Source organism: Rissa tridactyla, chromosome Z, assembly GCF_028500815.1.
Source record: "Rissa tridactyla isolate bRisTri1 chromosome Z, bRisTri1.patW.cur.20221130, whole genome shotgun sequence".
NCBI classification, from domain to species: Eukaryota; Metazoa; Chordata; class Aves; order Charadriiformes; family Laridae; genus Rissa; species Rissa tridactyla.
Genome location: NC_071497.1, coordinates 46,806,780 through 46,824,155, shown reverse-complemented (window position 1 = coordinate 46,824,155; position 17,376 = coordinate 46,806,780). Strand labels below are relative to the sequence as shown.

General features: G+C 38.3%; 1 protein-coding gene across 8 annotated transcripts in view; it reads left to right on the top strand.

Moving 5' to 3' along the window:
* PIP5K1B (phosphatidylinositol-4-phosphate 5-kinase type 1 beta) overlaps positions 1 to 17,376 on the top strand; it is a 114,492-nt gene that overhangs the window by 20,946 nt on the left and 76,170 nt on the right. For 3 of the 8 annotated variants that reach the window (XM_054185721.1, XM_054185718.1, XM_054185720.1), the window contains 2 exons: positions 13,201 to 13,282; positions 13,904 to 13,972. In XM_054185721.1, coding sequence (XP_054041696.1) covers positions 13,904 to 13,972 — 69 coding nt within the window. In that variant the 5' untranslated portion in view covers positions 13,201 to 13,282. Of the gene's footprint in view, positions 1 to 6,709; positions 6,766 to 8,822; positions 9,035 to 12,916; positions 12,938 to 13,200; positions 13,283 to 13,903; positions 13,973 to 17,376 lie in introns of those variants that run through there. The other 5 variants (XM_054185725.1, XM_054185717.1, XM_054185719.1 and 2 more) reach the window with 4 other exon arrangements.

Below are 17,376 nucleotides of genomic sequence, written 5' to 3'. Positions count from 1 at the left end.
AGAGCACAGCTAGCTAGTCCAAAATATTAATGAGGGCCCCTTTTCTCTTACCTAGCTAATCGTCATGCTGCTTGTTCCTAGGAACAAGACACAAAACAGAGAGGTTCAGGGGGTAGTGAGTGCACACTGGTAACAGCAACCTTTGAAAGGCAATTTTCTATAAATACATTTAAGTGTATGTGCTGTTCAGCATACTGATTTAAGTCACCTCAGACTAAAAAAATAACAACCCAATGACTGGTAAAATCATAGGCTGAAAAAGGTATTTCACTTACTTAATCAAGCATTCCAACTGATTAGTGTCAGGTAAGGCATACCAGAAAGTGGAGTATCACATTGTATTGTTTAAATCATAAGAACACTCTGTTTCTGTGAGAATGTATTGATTTAATTGCTTCTTTTTTTTATCACTTTAGTTTATGGAACTATATGATATTCATAGCCAGTGACTATATTTTTGTCTTGGAATTTTGTTCTCTTTATACTTAATGATTCATAAAATGGTATGCATTAGGCAAAAAGTGTGATTAATACTTTTTTTTCTTTCTAAGTGCTGAAAGATGTATTTTTACCTTTTGAAAAACCATGGTGTAGGCCATTAACTGACTTACAGATAATACTGTATGCCTTCTCTAACCTAGTCATAATGATGCTTCTAAACCAGTTATAATAATGCACTGAGAGGTGTAGATGGTGTTTCAGAGGGCTTCTGTATGAAGGAAGGAGATTCTTATTCAGGCCTCTCAAGAATTCAGAGGCTTCTTTCATTTGTGGGAAAACTAGCACTTATTTTCCTTGGAAGAGCTGACAGGTTCTGATCTGTTCTCTTTAAAATTCAGTGGTGTCAGGCTGTGTATGGTTCTGTTAGAAAGTGCTGTGGCACTGCTTGGTCTTGGTGCTGGTGGAGAACTGTCTCCTTTTTGTTGTAAGTCCCATTCTCATTGTGTTCAGTGTCTTCTTTTCTTTTTTTTTTTTAATCGAAAACCTAATTTATGTGCAGATGTATCCTTTGCTTATAGTGCTAGCTTAGGATTTTGTATTTTCCCATAATATTTCTATCTAGGTTATGTAAAAAAAAAAAAAAAAAAAAAACCCCAAACAGCTTGCTGTTTGCAGAGAACTTCCTGGGGAGGAAGACTACAGCAGTGCTTATATATTGTTTACGAACTTGTGGGGTTTTTATAAAAAAATGTTCATATTGGTGCAGTTAATGTGGCATGTAAACCACACCTAAAAAACAATGGAGTGTTTTGGAACTGGCAGAAATATTTAGTAATGTTTTCGTTTTACTTTCTTACTGCCAAAAATATTCAGGGACAGGTTTTTCAATTTGGTTTGGCAAGTGAAAGACTATTGTAAAACAATTTGCTTATATCGTTTGGCTGTAAATAACTACTTGAAAATGTTAATTTGAAAACTTCTATATCACCATTTAAAAATTCTGTGGCTAGGTTTCCATATCTTAAGAGTTGTAACATATTTCTTCCCAAGATATACCTCATGTTCCTTAATGTCAGTAGGATAGGTGTCTATGTTGATGTGATTTTGTTTCTTAAAGTACACTACAAGTATATTCATAGTTTCAGATGAGCACGAAATACAGCATACTGTCACGCTGCTGTTGGGCAAAAAAGCAGTCAGTTGCTCATTCGGGTCTACCCATCAAAGACTGATTTGGAGAACAGAAATATATGGCCCATTATAAGGGCAGTAGTACCTTTACTTTTAAGCATCCACATGGCCAGAGAATGTAATAATTTTTTTTAAAAATACTAGCAGTTCTCTTGGTGCGCTTAGGGGTGCAGTTCTACTCTAGTGGCTGTAAAATGTCTGTCTCCGTTTGATGACAACTAGACAGCAGCTGTGAGAAATAGCAGCTATTTCCTTACAGGCTGAACAGTTCTTTCCTTAATTGGTTTCAGAATTTTATTTTATTGTATTTCTCTTATTTTTTGAACTCCTCTTGTCAGACGTAGCTTCTGAAATTATTCTTTTCTCCCTTGAAGCTGTCTCTGTAGTTTAAGAAGAAACATGTTAGAAAGCTCGTTTAAACCAGGAAGATTCCAGCTTATGTGCTTGGGAGGGCATTTCATAAAATGGGATAATGGTCTCCCTTTCCATAGCTTTGCAAGTGATTTGGGAAGGGTGTCTGAGAAACTTTTGCTGTATAGGAAACTGAGAGCTCTTAATCTAATCAAAGGAATTTTGGTGATGTAAGTGTTGTTCTGTGCTGAGAATGGTACGATAGGTTCTTTAAAATCAATTTCAAGAATGAAGTGAGCTTTTTGTTAAATTCTAACTAAAATTAAGTTGGAGAGATCCAAGGAAAACTTCTACTAATTGCAGTTTTAACTTTGCAGAGGGAAAATAGTGTGTTTTTTTAATTAGTCATGATAGATTTTATTATTGAGTACATTAGACATGACTTTCAAATTTGGTGCTTACTTCAGTCTTCTGTATCCATTCTTGAGGGACCTTATTTTTCACACAAGTTAGGCCCCTGAAAAACAAGTTGCTGTTTAAATATACATTTAGGAACCTAACCTTACCTGTGTGTTACTGTAGATATTTCCCTCCAAGATAGTCTTGAGCTTAGTTCTGGTGCTGTTGCCCAGACCACTGGGCACTGATGCCAACACGTCTTTCCATCTGTCTCTCAGTCTTGCTTCCTGGCTTTGTCACAAGCGGATTTACAGCTCTGAGGTTATGCGGAAGTGTGTGAGGGATTGAAACAACTGAGACAATTGATCTCTCATTTAGCATGGGCCAAACGTCTGACAAGTTGCATCGCCTCCTCATTCCCTTCCAAGTTTCTTCTTGATCTCAGGGGAGTCCGTGTAAAAGTGGTGCTTGCTGTTGTGAGGAGTTACATTATGGTTATTATTCTTCAGTAGGTTACTTTTTTGTTTGTTTAATTGTCTAGGTGAATTCTCCTGGGGCCTGAGGAGCACTGGCGCCACAATAAGGATGCTAGTGAATGCATGCTTGGAAGGCAGGACCATAGCAGCCCAGCTTGGATCACCTGAAATTGTTGCAGATATTCAGCCTGAGTGATAGATGGTGATACTATGGAAACCAGGAGGAATCATGAGAGGGTATCCAGACCTTTCCCTTTGTTCAAGACAGTACCAACTACATTTAAAACAGTAGTCTAATCGGTCAAAAAATCTCCAGTATTGCCTGTCACATCCTTCAAGGTAGTCTGTTCCACTCTTCATCTATCTTTTTGCAGCTGTATAGAAGGGTTCTCAGATGGAGGAAGATGGTATTTTAAAGATTAATTTCTTAGATAACCTGGCTGCTGAAAAGCTTAACTTAGCTAGCATTCAGTAAAAGCTGTATGCACAGAAGTTATACTTGCAGGACCCTAGGTAAGAAAGCGTAGAGAACTTGAATATCATGATAATCCACTCCAGCACTGACCTCAGTGTTTCCACAGCATATCCTTCTGTAAACTTTGTGAATAATTATATGCTAATATGCTGATTAGCTGAATAATTTCCAGTGGCGTTTCACTTACAAGTTGCCTGTGGAGAGCTGATGAACAAATTATGCCATCTGTTTCAGTGCATGTGAATTATTTTAACCACAGCTTTTGTGTGTTGTCCACTCAATCTTTTTTGGAATGTTCTTCTAAGCAAATAATTTCTATTATCTGTCTTCACTACGTGCTTCTGTTGGAAAGTTAAGTTTGCATAGCAGTTCTGAGTTGGTGAAGAAAAATATAGTATGGCTGACATTTTGGTAAGGTGGAAAAAGGTGGATGCGTAGAGAAAAGATAAGTCTCAGATCATTACAACTATTGTGAAGTTCTTGTTTCATACACATTTCTTATCATAGTAGTTTCTTCTGTGCTTTTTTAGTTTTGATCTTGCATGTTCACTCAATGCTTTTTATACTTAGCCTTATCCATTTCAAATATTTTCCATTTTTTGTATGATTCTTTCTGGAGTTTCAGATCAGTAAAGTTGTTGGTTTGACCAAATTCCTCTTTTGTGTACATCTCCTGCACAGCAAGGTGGGATTGTTTGCACCTCAGTTTGTGTCATTCCTTTAGAAAATAAGTAACAGTTCCACTGACCTTCTTTTCCCCTTGTATGAGAATTTATTCCCCTTGGATCTTACCTACTTACCTAATGTCAGTGATGCAGCTTGCCTCTCTTTCCTTCCAAAAATCATGACCAGCATGTTATGTGATCCCTGTCATTCAGTTTTGCATGTACTGCCAAAGGCAAATGTAGAAGAATTTTCCCTCTGATTGTGCTTTTTGCTTTCTTAATCAATCATTTGTCCCAACATGCTGCAGTATTGTGTTGGACAGCATGCATTATGCGGTGGTGTTATCTCAAATTGCAATGTCTGGTATGTGTTAGTAACGTTACGACCATTGCCATATCAAAGTTGACAAAGTAATGGAGCAGAGCTCTGATTCTGGACTCTGCAATGTCTTCTACCAGTGCCCTTCACTGTGATACTACCATAACTTCTATTTTCTTCTATTGCATACAGTTGTATGTAGTGTGCAGGGGTTTCCTTCTTTCACTTGTTTCAAAGAAAACCCCATCTTGACAATTTTTATTCATTTGTAACTCAGATTGGCTTTTTAGAAAGATTGCTAGTCTTCTAAAAGCTACCATTGTTGGTACATAAAATCTCAATTATGAAAACATAAGTAGGAATTGGGAAGTCTTCTTTGACTATGTACAAATACGCCTTTCTACTTCATATGCTTTCAGTCTGTTACAAAATAATGAGAAATTAATGAGGCCATTTCACTTCATAAAAGGAGGGCCTGTTAGCAGTTTCTGCAAAATACACAATATGACGTCAGTTATGTCAGGGATAAAATGTTTGTTCTTTCTGATTGCTGATCTAGGATCAGTGATTTGGAAAAGTCCCATAGTTCTTAATACATAAGCACCACCTACTATGCAGTGGAGAATTTGCTCTGCTTTTACAGTTGGTGTTTGGAAAGACATAAGAGATCCTTTGGTGTGTCTGGGAAGAACAGAAAACACAGCAGTTGACAGCAGAGGTTAAATAGGCTAATAGGCAATAGAGGAGTAAGATTTGAGACTCCTAAGAATAAAGCTCTGAATTTGGAAATTCATGGAGGGAATAAAAAAAAAAACCCAACAACAAACTATCTCTTCCCAGAGGGCTTTCAAGTTATCTGGGAGATGAAGAATTTAAAAAATACAGAAGTGACAAATGGAAAGGGATGTGTTTTGTTGGAGGAGCACAGTATGCTATGTTTCCAAGGACTTCCAAACTTCAATTCCTTTACTAAATTTGGTTTGATTTCCATTGTTGTAAGCAAGTTTCCACCTGAAAAATCACAGCAGCTTATTTTCAAAACAAAGAATGTGAAAAAACAAAGCTATAACTTGTGCTGTTCTTGTGGCTGTTTCTGTGACTCTGGGTATTACAGTTGTAGTCTGTTTCACCTCAGAGAACAGGTTAATGCACTAGGAGTACCACTTTAAATGGAAGATGGCAGGACTCCTGTAAGTTGTCAGATCTCCCAGGTAATCAAGCTGTATTCCAAGTATTTGTAAACTCTGATGGAGGTGATATTTGCTGAAGTTCTACCTTTTAATTTGTTTTCCCTTTCTGAAAGCTCAAAGAGGAGGTTAGGTGATCTGATACTTCTTGTAGTAAATCAAAGCATTACAATATAAATGTATATAGTTTATAATATAAATAACAGTTATAAATTACTTTTCAAATTCAGCCTGCAAACAAAAAAAAATTGGTACTCCTATTACCACTTTAAGAAAAAAAATAATGTGCCGTATTCTGGGAAACGGGGTCACTGTAGAAATCGAACAGTATCAGAGTCTTAGCATTGTACTTGGATTAGTTACTGAGAGCCTAAAACATCTGGCAGGGCACTGAAACTAACGTGTGTTATTAAGCTAGGTAAATAAAGGTGGTGTGAACAGCTGAGATGACTTGGACTAGGCTAGCAGTCTGAATGGCAGTTTTGTGATGCTTTTTGCTTGCTGCTTTCTCTGTAGCTCTTGTGCTGTCCTGATGTTATCATGAAAACCAGGAGAAGAAGGATTTTTTTTTTCCGTTTTATTTTAGATGTGAATTTCATAACTTTGTGTACTGCCTGTGATCTCCATCTCTTAATTTTGAGGCAAAATTAAAAAATTAATTACATTTACAGGCTAATCAGGACTTGAAACTGGACAACACGAGCAGGGTTGTCTTAGGAATAATTCTTTTTTTTTGTTTGACTTAGCATATGTCATGGTTTGGGCTGGACTTGCCACTGAAATGAATGACAATGCTCTCCCCAACCTCTCTCTCCACGGAGACGAGGGAGACAGAGAAAGAGGCTTGTGAGTTCAGAAAAAAAAGTAAGCTACTTTAACAAAATATTAATAATAAAATAAAAGAAAATAATGAAATATATACAAAACCATACCAAGCTCCCAGGATGAGGATCACATCACCAGCAGGCACAGGGTAAGTTCCAGACTGGACTCAGTGACAGATGGGAACTGGATTCTGGATCTGGATTCAGGAATGCACGGCTTGGGATCAAAGGCAGATGAACAGAGTCCTCCTCGGACACTGGCCATTGAAGAAAGAACTGACCTTTTGATCCCTCAGTTTTTATACTAAGCATGATGCAAAAGGGATGGAACACCCTGTGGGTTGGTTTTGGGTCACCTGTCCTGTCCGCTCCTCCCTGCAGGTGGGACCCCTCTACACTCTCCCGCTTCCGACCCTCCAACAGGGCGAGTAAAAAAGGTGGGCTGGCCTTGGTTGTTCTAGCAGTAAGTATAAGCAAGAGCCTCTGTGCATACCATTCCTTGCCATAAATTTGAAATGATCAGGTCTTATTAGTCTCTGGAAGCAGACAGTGTTTGGACAATATGCTGTTAATTTCAGAGACCTCAGTTAGTTAATTAGCAGCATTAATTAGCAAGACCAGCCTCTTCTAGTTTTCACTTATGCAACAACCATTACATTATTATCACAAATTTTACCCAGCAGGTTTCACTTTCACTGACTCTTAAAACCTCCATAACCAGTTAGGGGGGGCCGGGAATTTGCCAAGGTAGCAGACCTAACTATTCTTTTTTTTTCTTCACTCTTTTCTACCTCTCCTTTACAATTCATACAATTTCTTTTTTTCTGCCATATAGTCAGAAAAGATTAATTTTTCTTTTTTCTTCTTTCTTTTTCTTTTAGCAGGATAAATCAGTGTTATCTACAATGCAGTAAAAAGTTTGCTCTGCTTTCACAGTTGGTGTCTGGAAGGACATAAAAAATCCTTCAGTGCTTCTGGGAACAGCGGAAGTCACAGCAGTTGACAGTAGAGGTTGGATAGACTAACAGGCATTACAGGAATCAGGTAGATTAAAGACCTAGGGTCAAAGTTCTGAATTTGAAAATTCAGGGAGGAAAACAACATTTTTCAAATTTGAAGCTTTTTCAGAATTTCTAATGAGTGTCCAGTGTATTGCAATATGTAAACATTGACTTCATTCTCAGGATATATTGGTTTAAAAATATATACTGGCTTTTACTCCTTGGATGTTTCAGGTATGGGGGCATACAGGTATGTTTGATCTTAGATGGCTGCATGACTTCTACTATAGGGAAGTGAATCTGTTCCATAGACTAGTGTCTGGGATATTATTAAAAAAAAAAAAAAGAAAAGAAAGAGGAGGAAAATAAAAAAAGAAATAGCTAAATTGTGTATGTATTTTTTTTATAACTGAATGGCCAAATTTTTACTTGAGGGTTATGTAACTGTCCAGACACTCATGTACAAAGAACGTTCACTGACATTAAATGACATAAGGTTTTTGGAAAAGGGGGTTAACTTGTGATGACTGTTGGGAAAGCAGTGGGATGTTTCATGTATTGCCTCTTTTCCAGCTCTGTGCAGGACACCAAATTGTGCTTCCTTTCACTTGTTTACATCTGCTTATTGGCACACTGACTAGCAATGCTTGCATGTTCTTAAACACCGCTCTGCATTGTCTGGTTGCCTCAGAATGAAGGCAATTAAATAATGAAAATTATAGTTGGTGTTGTTTTAAAGTGTAAAGAAAAGCTCTGTAAGGAAGCTAAAATGTAGTAAAAGCAATTTAGGTCACACTTTTCACATGATAACAATTCAGCTGCCTCCGGAGTGCTCTGAAAACAGGGCAGTGCAAAAAACCTGGGAGGTCCCTTCTTCACTTTCTGTTCCCAGGGACACCCCAGAAGTATGCTGGTATTTTTAACTTGATTTCATATGGAAACAAGATGTATGTATGCAATTTGGATGTGTGTTCGGAGGATGTTTTGTGTGTCCCAAGCCCTATCTTTTGCAAATAATCTTATATAAATAATCCTACGGCTCTAATTCTACTGGAGAGGGAAGAGGAAAGCTATTGTCCGTTCTGGTTGACCTAAACTTGTCAACTAAACTTGACAGTGGTCTAGAGTACCATCAAGTTTCATAGAAACATAGACAAGACGAGACGATAACTAACTGGGAAAATGGGTGCTGATGCACTAATCGTGGCCAGAGAATCCAGATGGGAGGGAGACTTCATAAATGTATTATTTGCAAGAGAAGTTCATTCAGTGCCCGAGAAGGTGTGAGCTCCAGTCTTCATCATCCCAAGGAAGCAGAGGAGTTAGCATTATTGGTGGCTTTTGATCTTGGAGCTACTCCGTTGTAGCTCCAAGGTTACTACAAATGGTTTTGGGGCACCTGGGGTGGGGTTGGGGATCACAAGAGGACAAGTATGAATATGTGTTGATGGCTTTTTCTGCTGTGGAACATTTTTTGTTTAGATTTTTTTCACCTTCCCGTGTCACGAAGGTGTAACAAAGATCTCCATCTTTACACTGGAGCTGAAATCTGGCAGTGTATGACTCTGTCCTCCAAGTGGTTTGGTGGAAGCAAGTTGCCGTATAGATCTGCAAGTCCTTTTAGTGAACTGAGGAACTGGCTTGTCAAGCTACTTTCACAGCTACCACAAGGAAAAGTGTAACTGGGTAAATCTCACCAGTAAAAGTGAGTTTTGCAGTAAATGAAGCAGCTTTGATTTTCATAGTTGAATTGAAAGATGCAGCTTTAAAGTCATAACCAAGTAGTGACAAGGGCTACTAAGGATTTAACTTGATGACTCTTTTTAACAGAATACACTATAAATGCTATTTATAGAATTAGAATTTCCTGGCAACATCTTTGCTTGTTGTGCTGACAAACTGCCATCATCAAGAATGCAGTCTGGAAATTTTCAATACCAGTTCTTAGGACAGATAAAATTATTATTCTGATCATCTCCATTTTTTGTCTGGCACTGACTTGGGATCCTTGGTATGAATTTAATATGAGATTCTATGTGCTTCTCTGAGGAGTCAGCTGCCCCATTCTGGGGGTTGCATGTCTTCCTGGAGGAAGGCAGAATCACAGAATGGTAGGGTTGGAAGAGACCTCTGGAGATCATCTAGTCCAACCCTCCTGCCAGAGCAGGGTCACCTAGAGCGGACTGCACAAGAACGCGTCCAGGCGGGTTTGGAATGTCTCCAGAGTTGGAGACTCCACCACCTCTCTGGGCAGCCTGTTCCAGTGCTCTGCCACCCTCAAAGTAAAAAAAGTTCCTCCTCCTGTTTAGGTGGAACTTCCTACGCTCAAGTTTGTGCCCGTTACCTCTTGTCCTGTTGCTGGGCACCACTGAAAAGAGCCTGGCCCCATCCTCCTGACACCCACCCTTTGTGTATTTATAAGTGTTGATAAATCTCCCCTCAGCCGTCTTTTTTCCATACTGAAGAGACCCAAATCCCTCAGCCTTTCTTCATAAGAGAGGTGTTCTAGTCCCCTGATCATCTTGGTAGCCCTTTGCTGCACCCTCTCCAGCAGTTCCCTGTCCTTCTTGAACCAGGGAGCCCAGAACTGGACACAGTACTCCAAGGTGCGGCCTCCAAGGCAGAGTAGAGGGGGAGGACGACCTCCCTCAACCTGCTTGCCAAAGACAACTGTTTAAGGATTAGGAAGTGCCTGTCTGTAATAAATAGGTTATCTGAAATGAACAGGTATGAGAACTGAATTTCTGGATTAATTCCAAAATGGTGTATTCCATCCCAATACATTCACACACACACACACCAAAAAAAAAAAAAAAAAACCAAACTGGGTATTTCCTGAAAATCCAGTTTTGTGTTTCAGACAGAAAGATTAAAAATATGCACCCATCTATTTTATTTGTGTATTGTCGATCTTAGACAGGCATAATTACTTCTTGTATTCTTTAACTTCTGTTATTCTCCCTGTGCCCACTGGAAAATTTTAAGTGTCATTTTGGTTTGCCTTTTGTTTGTTTTTTATTTCTCATATTTAAAATGATAATTATGCCAGGTGAAAAGATAGCAATATATCTTCTTTTAGATGAGGTTTCTCTTTCTTAATGTACTACCCACTCTAGAAGCCTCCATGCACTAGAACTGGGGAGATACCTCTCACAAAATCGAGGGGAAAAAAATGCAATTTTAACTATCAGTCGGCAGTTGTAGTGAGAAGACACATGGCTTGCATTTGGAATGTGATTTCTAAATAGCACATTTTGTCACTGCTTTTAAGAAATTACCTAAATTATATTAAGAAATGCATTCTTCAAACAAATATTGTTTTCCTGATAGTGGAAAGAAATCAGAACTAATCTTTAGTTGGATGAATTAACGCATGAGGCCTGTAGGAACCTAATGATAGTGTTTGTCATGGATGTTGGCTTTCATTGAAGTTGGTGGGATTTCTAAAGTTCACTTGAATTTGAGCTAAAAGGCCATTCAGCTATTAGTACCAGTACCTGTTCTGTGAGCTGGGCCTAAGCAATTAAGGTTGTGTAAAAGCAGATAGTTACTTATAATCTGGCAAAATTAATGCCTTGTGCTGTCAGTAAAAGGTGAGTTTGTGTTATATAAGGAAAATGAAATTTAAAAATCAAGAACAAAAAAGAGAAGGTGAGTAGGAAACTTGCATTTGTTGTCTGTCCCCTCCGTTCTCTAAACTCCAGCTGTATGGTGGGCCGGGTGGCACTGACATAGCGGGCTTCTGGCTAGGTAGAGATATTAAAAAGGCACCCCTGTAGTTTTAGAGGAAAATGCATATAGCACTTTTTCCCCAGAATCATGGAAATTGCAGTTTGTGTTAGTTAAGGAGTGCACGATTCAACAATTCCAGTGTGTGAAACTGAAACGTAGATTTTGCCTTTAAAGGTTAAAGCATGTATTGAGTAGATGTGATTCTTTTAAGTCTGCATTTAGGACAAGGAGGTGTTCTGAGCAGAAAGTTGTAATTGAAAGTTGTAGACTTGTATCTCAGGAATGGAACAGGTCACGCTAGTTTTTGCTGCAAGAAAGACTCATGACCAAAATGTTGACTCTTCAAGAACTTTTGGGAAAAATACACTTTAAATTTCTACTGGACTTTAATGTTTTTCTTGTCATCTGGTAGAATGCACAGCATCTAAGAAGCTAAACAGGAGATCTTTATAGACCAGTCTTTCACTGAATACCTACGGTATTTTTGAGACTAAATGTTTTCCTCCTCTACCATCCCCACCCCCGAGTCCTACTTTATTGTGAACCTGCCCTTTGTCAGACACATGCAGAGATCCAATGCTTCTGTTATGGTAGCTTCCTGCTATTGTAATAAAAAAATAAGTAGCTGTAGCTTAGCTTGGAAGTGGGTCCAAGACTAAGTTGTGACCTGTCTTTGCACTGTTAAACCTCAGCAGAACTGAGACAGTAGCTCTTGCTATGCTTGATATAAAGCACATGAGAAGGCACCCTGTACTTGTACTTGGTAGTTGCTGGAATTGAGATCTCATTATCTGTTTTCCTATCCTTGGCACTATTACAAGGGTGTATTTTCACATGAATGAAGTGTTCTTGAATAATTTGTCTGACTATGCTGGGAACAAACAAGGTTTTCTTCTGTGTCTGGCTTGAGGATCTTCTCCAGCCAACTTCTTACTGAAAGTAAGTTCCCATGTTGCATTCATAGATCGCTTTTGTTGAGTATGTGTGATCATATTTTAGGAAGTTTTGGAAGTAGTAGAATATCTTACTGTATCAATAGTCTTGGGGGTGTGTGGAGAACAACAATTGGGGGGTTTTGGTGGTTTTACCCAGGGATCGGTTGATTAAACAGTCTTCCTCCTACTGGTGATCAAAATGACATTTATTTTCCTATAAAAGCTTTTCTAACACAAGTTCTTGATACCTGTGTTCATATACTGATAGAGTTACAAGTATGGATCATTATTAATTAATATTAAATGTATGAATATAGGTAAGCTAGGTAAACTACACTCAGTTTTAAAAGCTATCAAAACCGAGTTGTTGCCTTTAAGTAGGAGTTTGATGTGTAGGATGATGCTAACGCACATCCAAGTAAGGGAATTATTGATTAAGGTACATTAATTGCATGAAGGCTACAATGAGGAGATGCACCTAGCTGCACTAGGAAAATACTGGTATGTAATATTAGAAGAGTTTTTTTCTAAGGAGGAATTGTTTTGTTCGTAGAAAATGCAGATTTCTATTTGTTGTCCCTTTTTTTTTGGTCTGAGGTGCAGTTAATACTCTGGTTCTCTGAAGAGGAGGAAACTATTGTTTTGAAGCCTTTTATGAAAAGGTTTCTTAGTGCTGTTATGTATACTTTTCAGATTACTGGGAAATTAAATTCAGTGAATGAGGCCTGGGAATTACTATTTTTTTTTTAAATCAATTTTTAGTTATGTACAAGATGCTATTTCTACTGATTAAAGACAAACAAGATTGTTAGATTGTTGGGTTTGATTTTTTGTTTTTTTTTTTTCTTCCGGTATGGTTGAGAAATTAAATTGAAGAATAGCTTTACTGATGTGGCTAAAAACAGATATGGAAGATGGGAGGGAGAGCTGATTCTAAAGAGGTATCAAAGAATATCTGATTATGTAAATATTTCTCAAATGTTTAGTCAAACCATTTTTAACTATGAAATAGCTCACATCAACAAGACTACTCACAGAAATTATGCTAATAATATCTTCCATTATGGAAAACTTCAAAAATAAGTTTATTTGTTATCTTGCTTGGGCTGAAGAATAATAGAAATAGGAAATCTAAAGCTATTCAGCGAGATGTAAATTTGTGATGGCATAGTGGTAATAGATTTTTTTTTTTTTCTTTTAATAGGTTGTGGAAAACATTAACACCACCGATGAATGCCTTGATCTTCACTCTCAGCTCCAGATGACTTGTCCTGTTGTTCATAAGGGTACGTATACTTCCATTGTGAAAGTGTTGGCAAAATCTAGAATGATTTCGAAACGTGTCCTTGTAGCTTTTTGTTTTATTCACTCTGGCAGCCATGCTTAAGTGTCTGACCCAAGTGGTCTCTAATTTAGTGGTTTATTCTTGATCTAGTGTTGCTTTACAGCCATGGTAAGATACAATGTCAAGTATCTAAGTCCTCCTTTGAGGAGATAAAGCATGTCAATTCAGCCTTGGACCTCTGAGACATGCCACCGAGAATCTGGCACACAAGTTTCATAGTTCATCATCTTACCTTTCAAGATCATCTCGTGCAGTCTGCTGTGGAGCGAGATTTCGCTGCAATGTCTTCCTGCAGACCTGCATACTGATGTCAGGAAAAAGAAATAAAGGGTTGCATAGAATCAGTCATATGCTTGACGTATTCCTGGGGCAGTGCTGTCCTTTTAGTCTGCCTGGAAAATCCTTCTAGGAATATCCTAGATACGTCACTGATCTTGGTGGCTTATTGTCCTCTAAGAAGTTTGTATTTAGCAAGAAATGGATAACAAATAGTATGATGTTTTCTGAAGACTCGCTTTTCTAAAGCAACTACTTTTTTTATAACTTAAGCTTCTGTTGTTAGATGTCGTCTGTTACTGAAAATGGGGATGTTACTGCTGGAAAGCCAAATGAAGAGAAAACATATAAAAAGGTAAGTAAGACTTACAACATTTTTCATTGCGTGTTTTTTCCCTTCATATTGGTAATTCAGACCTGCTATAAGTGAAATATATTTCAGAACTGGCGAAATACAAGAACAAACAAAACATGTTCCATTGATTTATTTTTTTTTTTTTGGGGGGGGGTACTTTATTTCTTCTGTGAAATCATAAGACATGTCTACCTACTGCAGAGCCTACTATTGAAAGCTTTTTCAGTACAGCTTCAAAGTGTACACTCCTGCTAGATTGATGGAAATTCTTTGCTCTTAGCAACAGATACACCTCTGGGCATAAACGCTGTTGTCAGAAATTTAGTGCAGTAAGTTCCCAAATGCTTTGAATGTTTATCTGATATGTCTGCACTAAAAAACCTATGCTAATACCACCCCCCCAGTGCTTTGTCAGACAGTATACTTCTTGTTTGCTTTGTTTTTTAAAACAGAAATATTGTTTTAAGAGAGGACATATTTAATGTTGGAGCACGCATTGATGCTAGCAGCATAGGGCTATTTAGGTGTTGGAACAGTAGCTGATACTGGTTTTGGTTTTGTTTTTCTGTCTGGGAATTGTCTGGGACCAGCATCATTTAGGTCCACCTAGCACTGTTGATAACTAAAGAGAGCTATAAATGCGCATTTTTCTATACATATTTACACAACCAAATTGTTAGGTGACGGATTTGATCACTTTCTTGAGAGATCACCTCAAAGAAGTGGTGATTTTTTCTTTTATTTCTGTAATTAGCACAGAGATCCACATGATTCTACAGTACATGTTATGGGTTAGGGGGTTTCATTTCTGAGTGTTGCTTACAGCACTGCTGGTCAAGTCAAGGACAATAATAAGTTCTTTTCGCATCTAAGAGTTCCCACCTAATTCTTAGCAATTACCTTTTCAGTGTCTGGATGACCTTAACATTCCAGATAATTTTCTTAGAAATTAAAGGAAATAATATTTGAGAAAATGTTTTTTTTTGTATTTAGATAGAGGTTGTGTTCAGTCTCCTAGTTTATGGCTTCAAAAAACTGAAGTCTAAATTGTTCTTGACATTTAGTAGAAGAAAGAAAGGAAGTTCAGTGCCTGAAGTGGACACTTTAGCTGTTTTATATTGCTAGACTAGACAAGACAAATCCTGGTAGTCCTGCCACAGGTGAGTTTCCATTCCCACCAGTCATTCTAAATGCTCTTCTCTGTTCTGTTCAACTCAAAATTCACAATATTCCAGAGGAAGCCTTGTAGAGACTTCTGTCATGGCACGAATTCTCCTGGGTATTTACTGGAAATACATCTCTGGCAAAGCCTAGAATTCACAACTACATCATGTTGGGAGGTCACAGTGACTATCATCTCTAAATTCTGCCCTTTTCCGTGAACCACCAGTTGTCTGTACTTGTATTTTATGCCAGTTCAATTCCTTTTCTTACACTTACACCCTCAGTTTTTCTGTGTTCAGGATCCTGTGTTGCATATGCTCCATAGTTTAGTGTTATCAGCAAATATTACCATTATGCTCCTGCTTTTTTTGATAATGTTAATAAAAAGATTAATAAATTTTGACCCCACAATTTACCCATGCAGGGCTTACTGGTAGCATGTCTTTGCCTGATGCTTTCACTCTTAACAACGTATCTCTCCTCTTAAGACAAATTCCTTACAAACCTTGCCCTTTGTGTTAATTCTCACCTCCTCCAGATACTATGTCTAGAAAATTACAGGGTGAGCCTGGCAGGACCTGTGTTTGACAGAGGCATTTTGTGCCATTTCCCACTTAATTACATATTTTTAGGTAACTTTCACAAGGAGATCTTGCTCTATTCAAGTCTTGTTTATAGTTAAGACCCGCCTATCTTTTATTGCCCACATCACTTTTCTTCACTCTTTTATACAGGTATTGCATTTACAGTTCTCCAGTCACGCGTTGTTGCACTTTGTTTGGCTGGAAAATACTTGCAGTTCTGTCCTGTGACTTTCTGTGCCACTTCCTCCAGAAATCTGGGCCGGGGAAGAGCTCGTTTCCTCAGCTAGTGCTTTTTCAGCTACTTGGGCAGTTCCTGTTCCCATCTACCACTGCCCTTGATGTCAGCGGAAAAACTTAGGCAAGATACTTAACGTAGTTCTGAGGTTGGACCGTGCTTGCTAACCCATTCTCATTGCTCAGAGGCTTCACTTCCACTTTTTTTTTAAATAAAACCACAACATAATAAAGGTGAAGAAGCGTGTGCTGTTCAGCTTAGAAAAGCAAAGGACAGTACCTTGTCTTGAATTGTGGCAATTCTGGTTTTTAGCCTGTTCTACTTTGACCTCTAATGTGTAGCACAAGGGCAGCTGTATAACTGTTGTTAAGATGGGACTGAGTAAGTTTATGAAGGACTGTGTGGCATGAGACCCGTGGTACTGGTGTATATCTTTGACCTGGAATAGTTTTACCAGTGATGTGCTCCCTGAAAAGGTCCGATAGCCAAAGAAGTTGTGTCATGAGGTGTGGGCATGGAGGGTTTCAATGGAGCATAGCTGTAAGGAGAATGAGTAACTAGCACGTAGTCTGGAAACACAGAAAAGTTTTGTGATGTCAAGTTTCATGTGGGTAATTCAAGGGGTTTCTAGTGATAATTCTGGGAGATAATCATCCTGAAGTGTGTTGACAGTTTCAGTCTCAACCTCACCCCAGGTAAAGGTCACCGTTGCAAAGCAGAGAGATTAGTCAAGGAAGAGTTAATGTAATCGTGCCATCATCCCTGTTGTGGGACCCACTGGTTCCACATGAGGACTCAATAACAGTAATGCTGTCATAAGCTGTGTGGTTTGGTCTTAACTTTAAAATCTTCCTTGGGCTCTTTATCTTCTTGCAGAGCAAAATGCCAATGTGCCTCTTCATCCTCTCCCAGCAATTGCAAAAGGACTTGCTGATTCAAGATCTGCAGTCACTTTGTGGCAAAAAGTACATGATACTCTCATGCTTGCTGGAATGTCTGTAATGCCCAAAATAAAAGAGATAAGGGATGCACTGATACTGCCCTGCTGAAAGGTCATATTTTCCTTCATGGGGTGGGGGATGAGAGGGAGCAATCCCCAATCTGATCTAAAAAGCAAAATAGCCTTCTGCTTAACTGTATCTTGTGTCCATTCATCTTTCATAATAGCATGCAAAGATTATGTCTGTGTAACTTTAATCATATGTATATATAAATTATATACAAACGGGAGAAGCGATGCATGGAAAATGTCTGCTTGGTGATGTAAAATCCAATGACCCATAAGAGAAAATTAAATAAATATCTTGGCTTTAGAAGCATTTTTCTTGTCCCAGATCCAATGAGGAATAAGCCTAACTAATCAATATATATTAAGCAGTGTTTTAGTTGCTTGATCTGGAAATGTAAATATCCCTTATTAA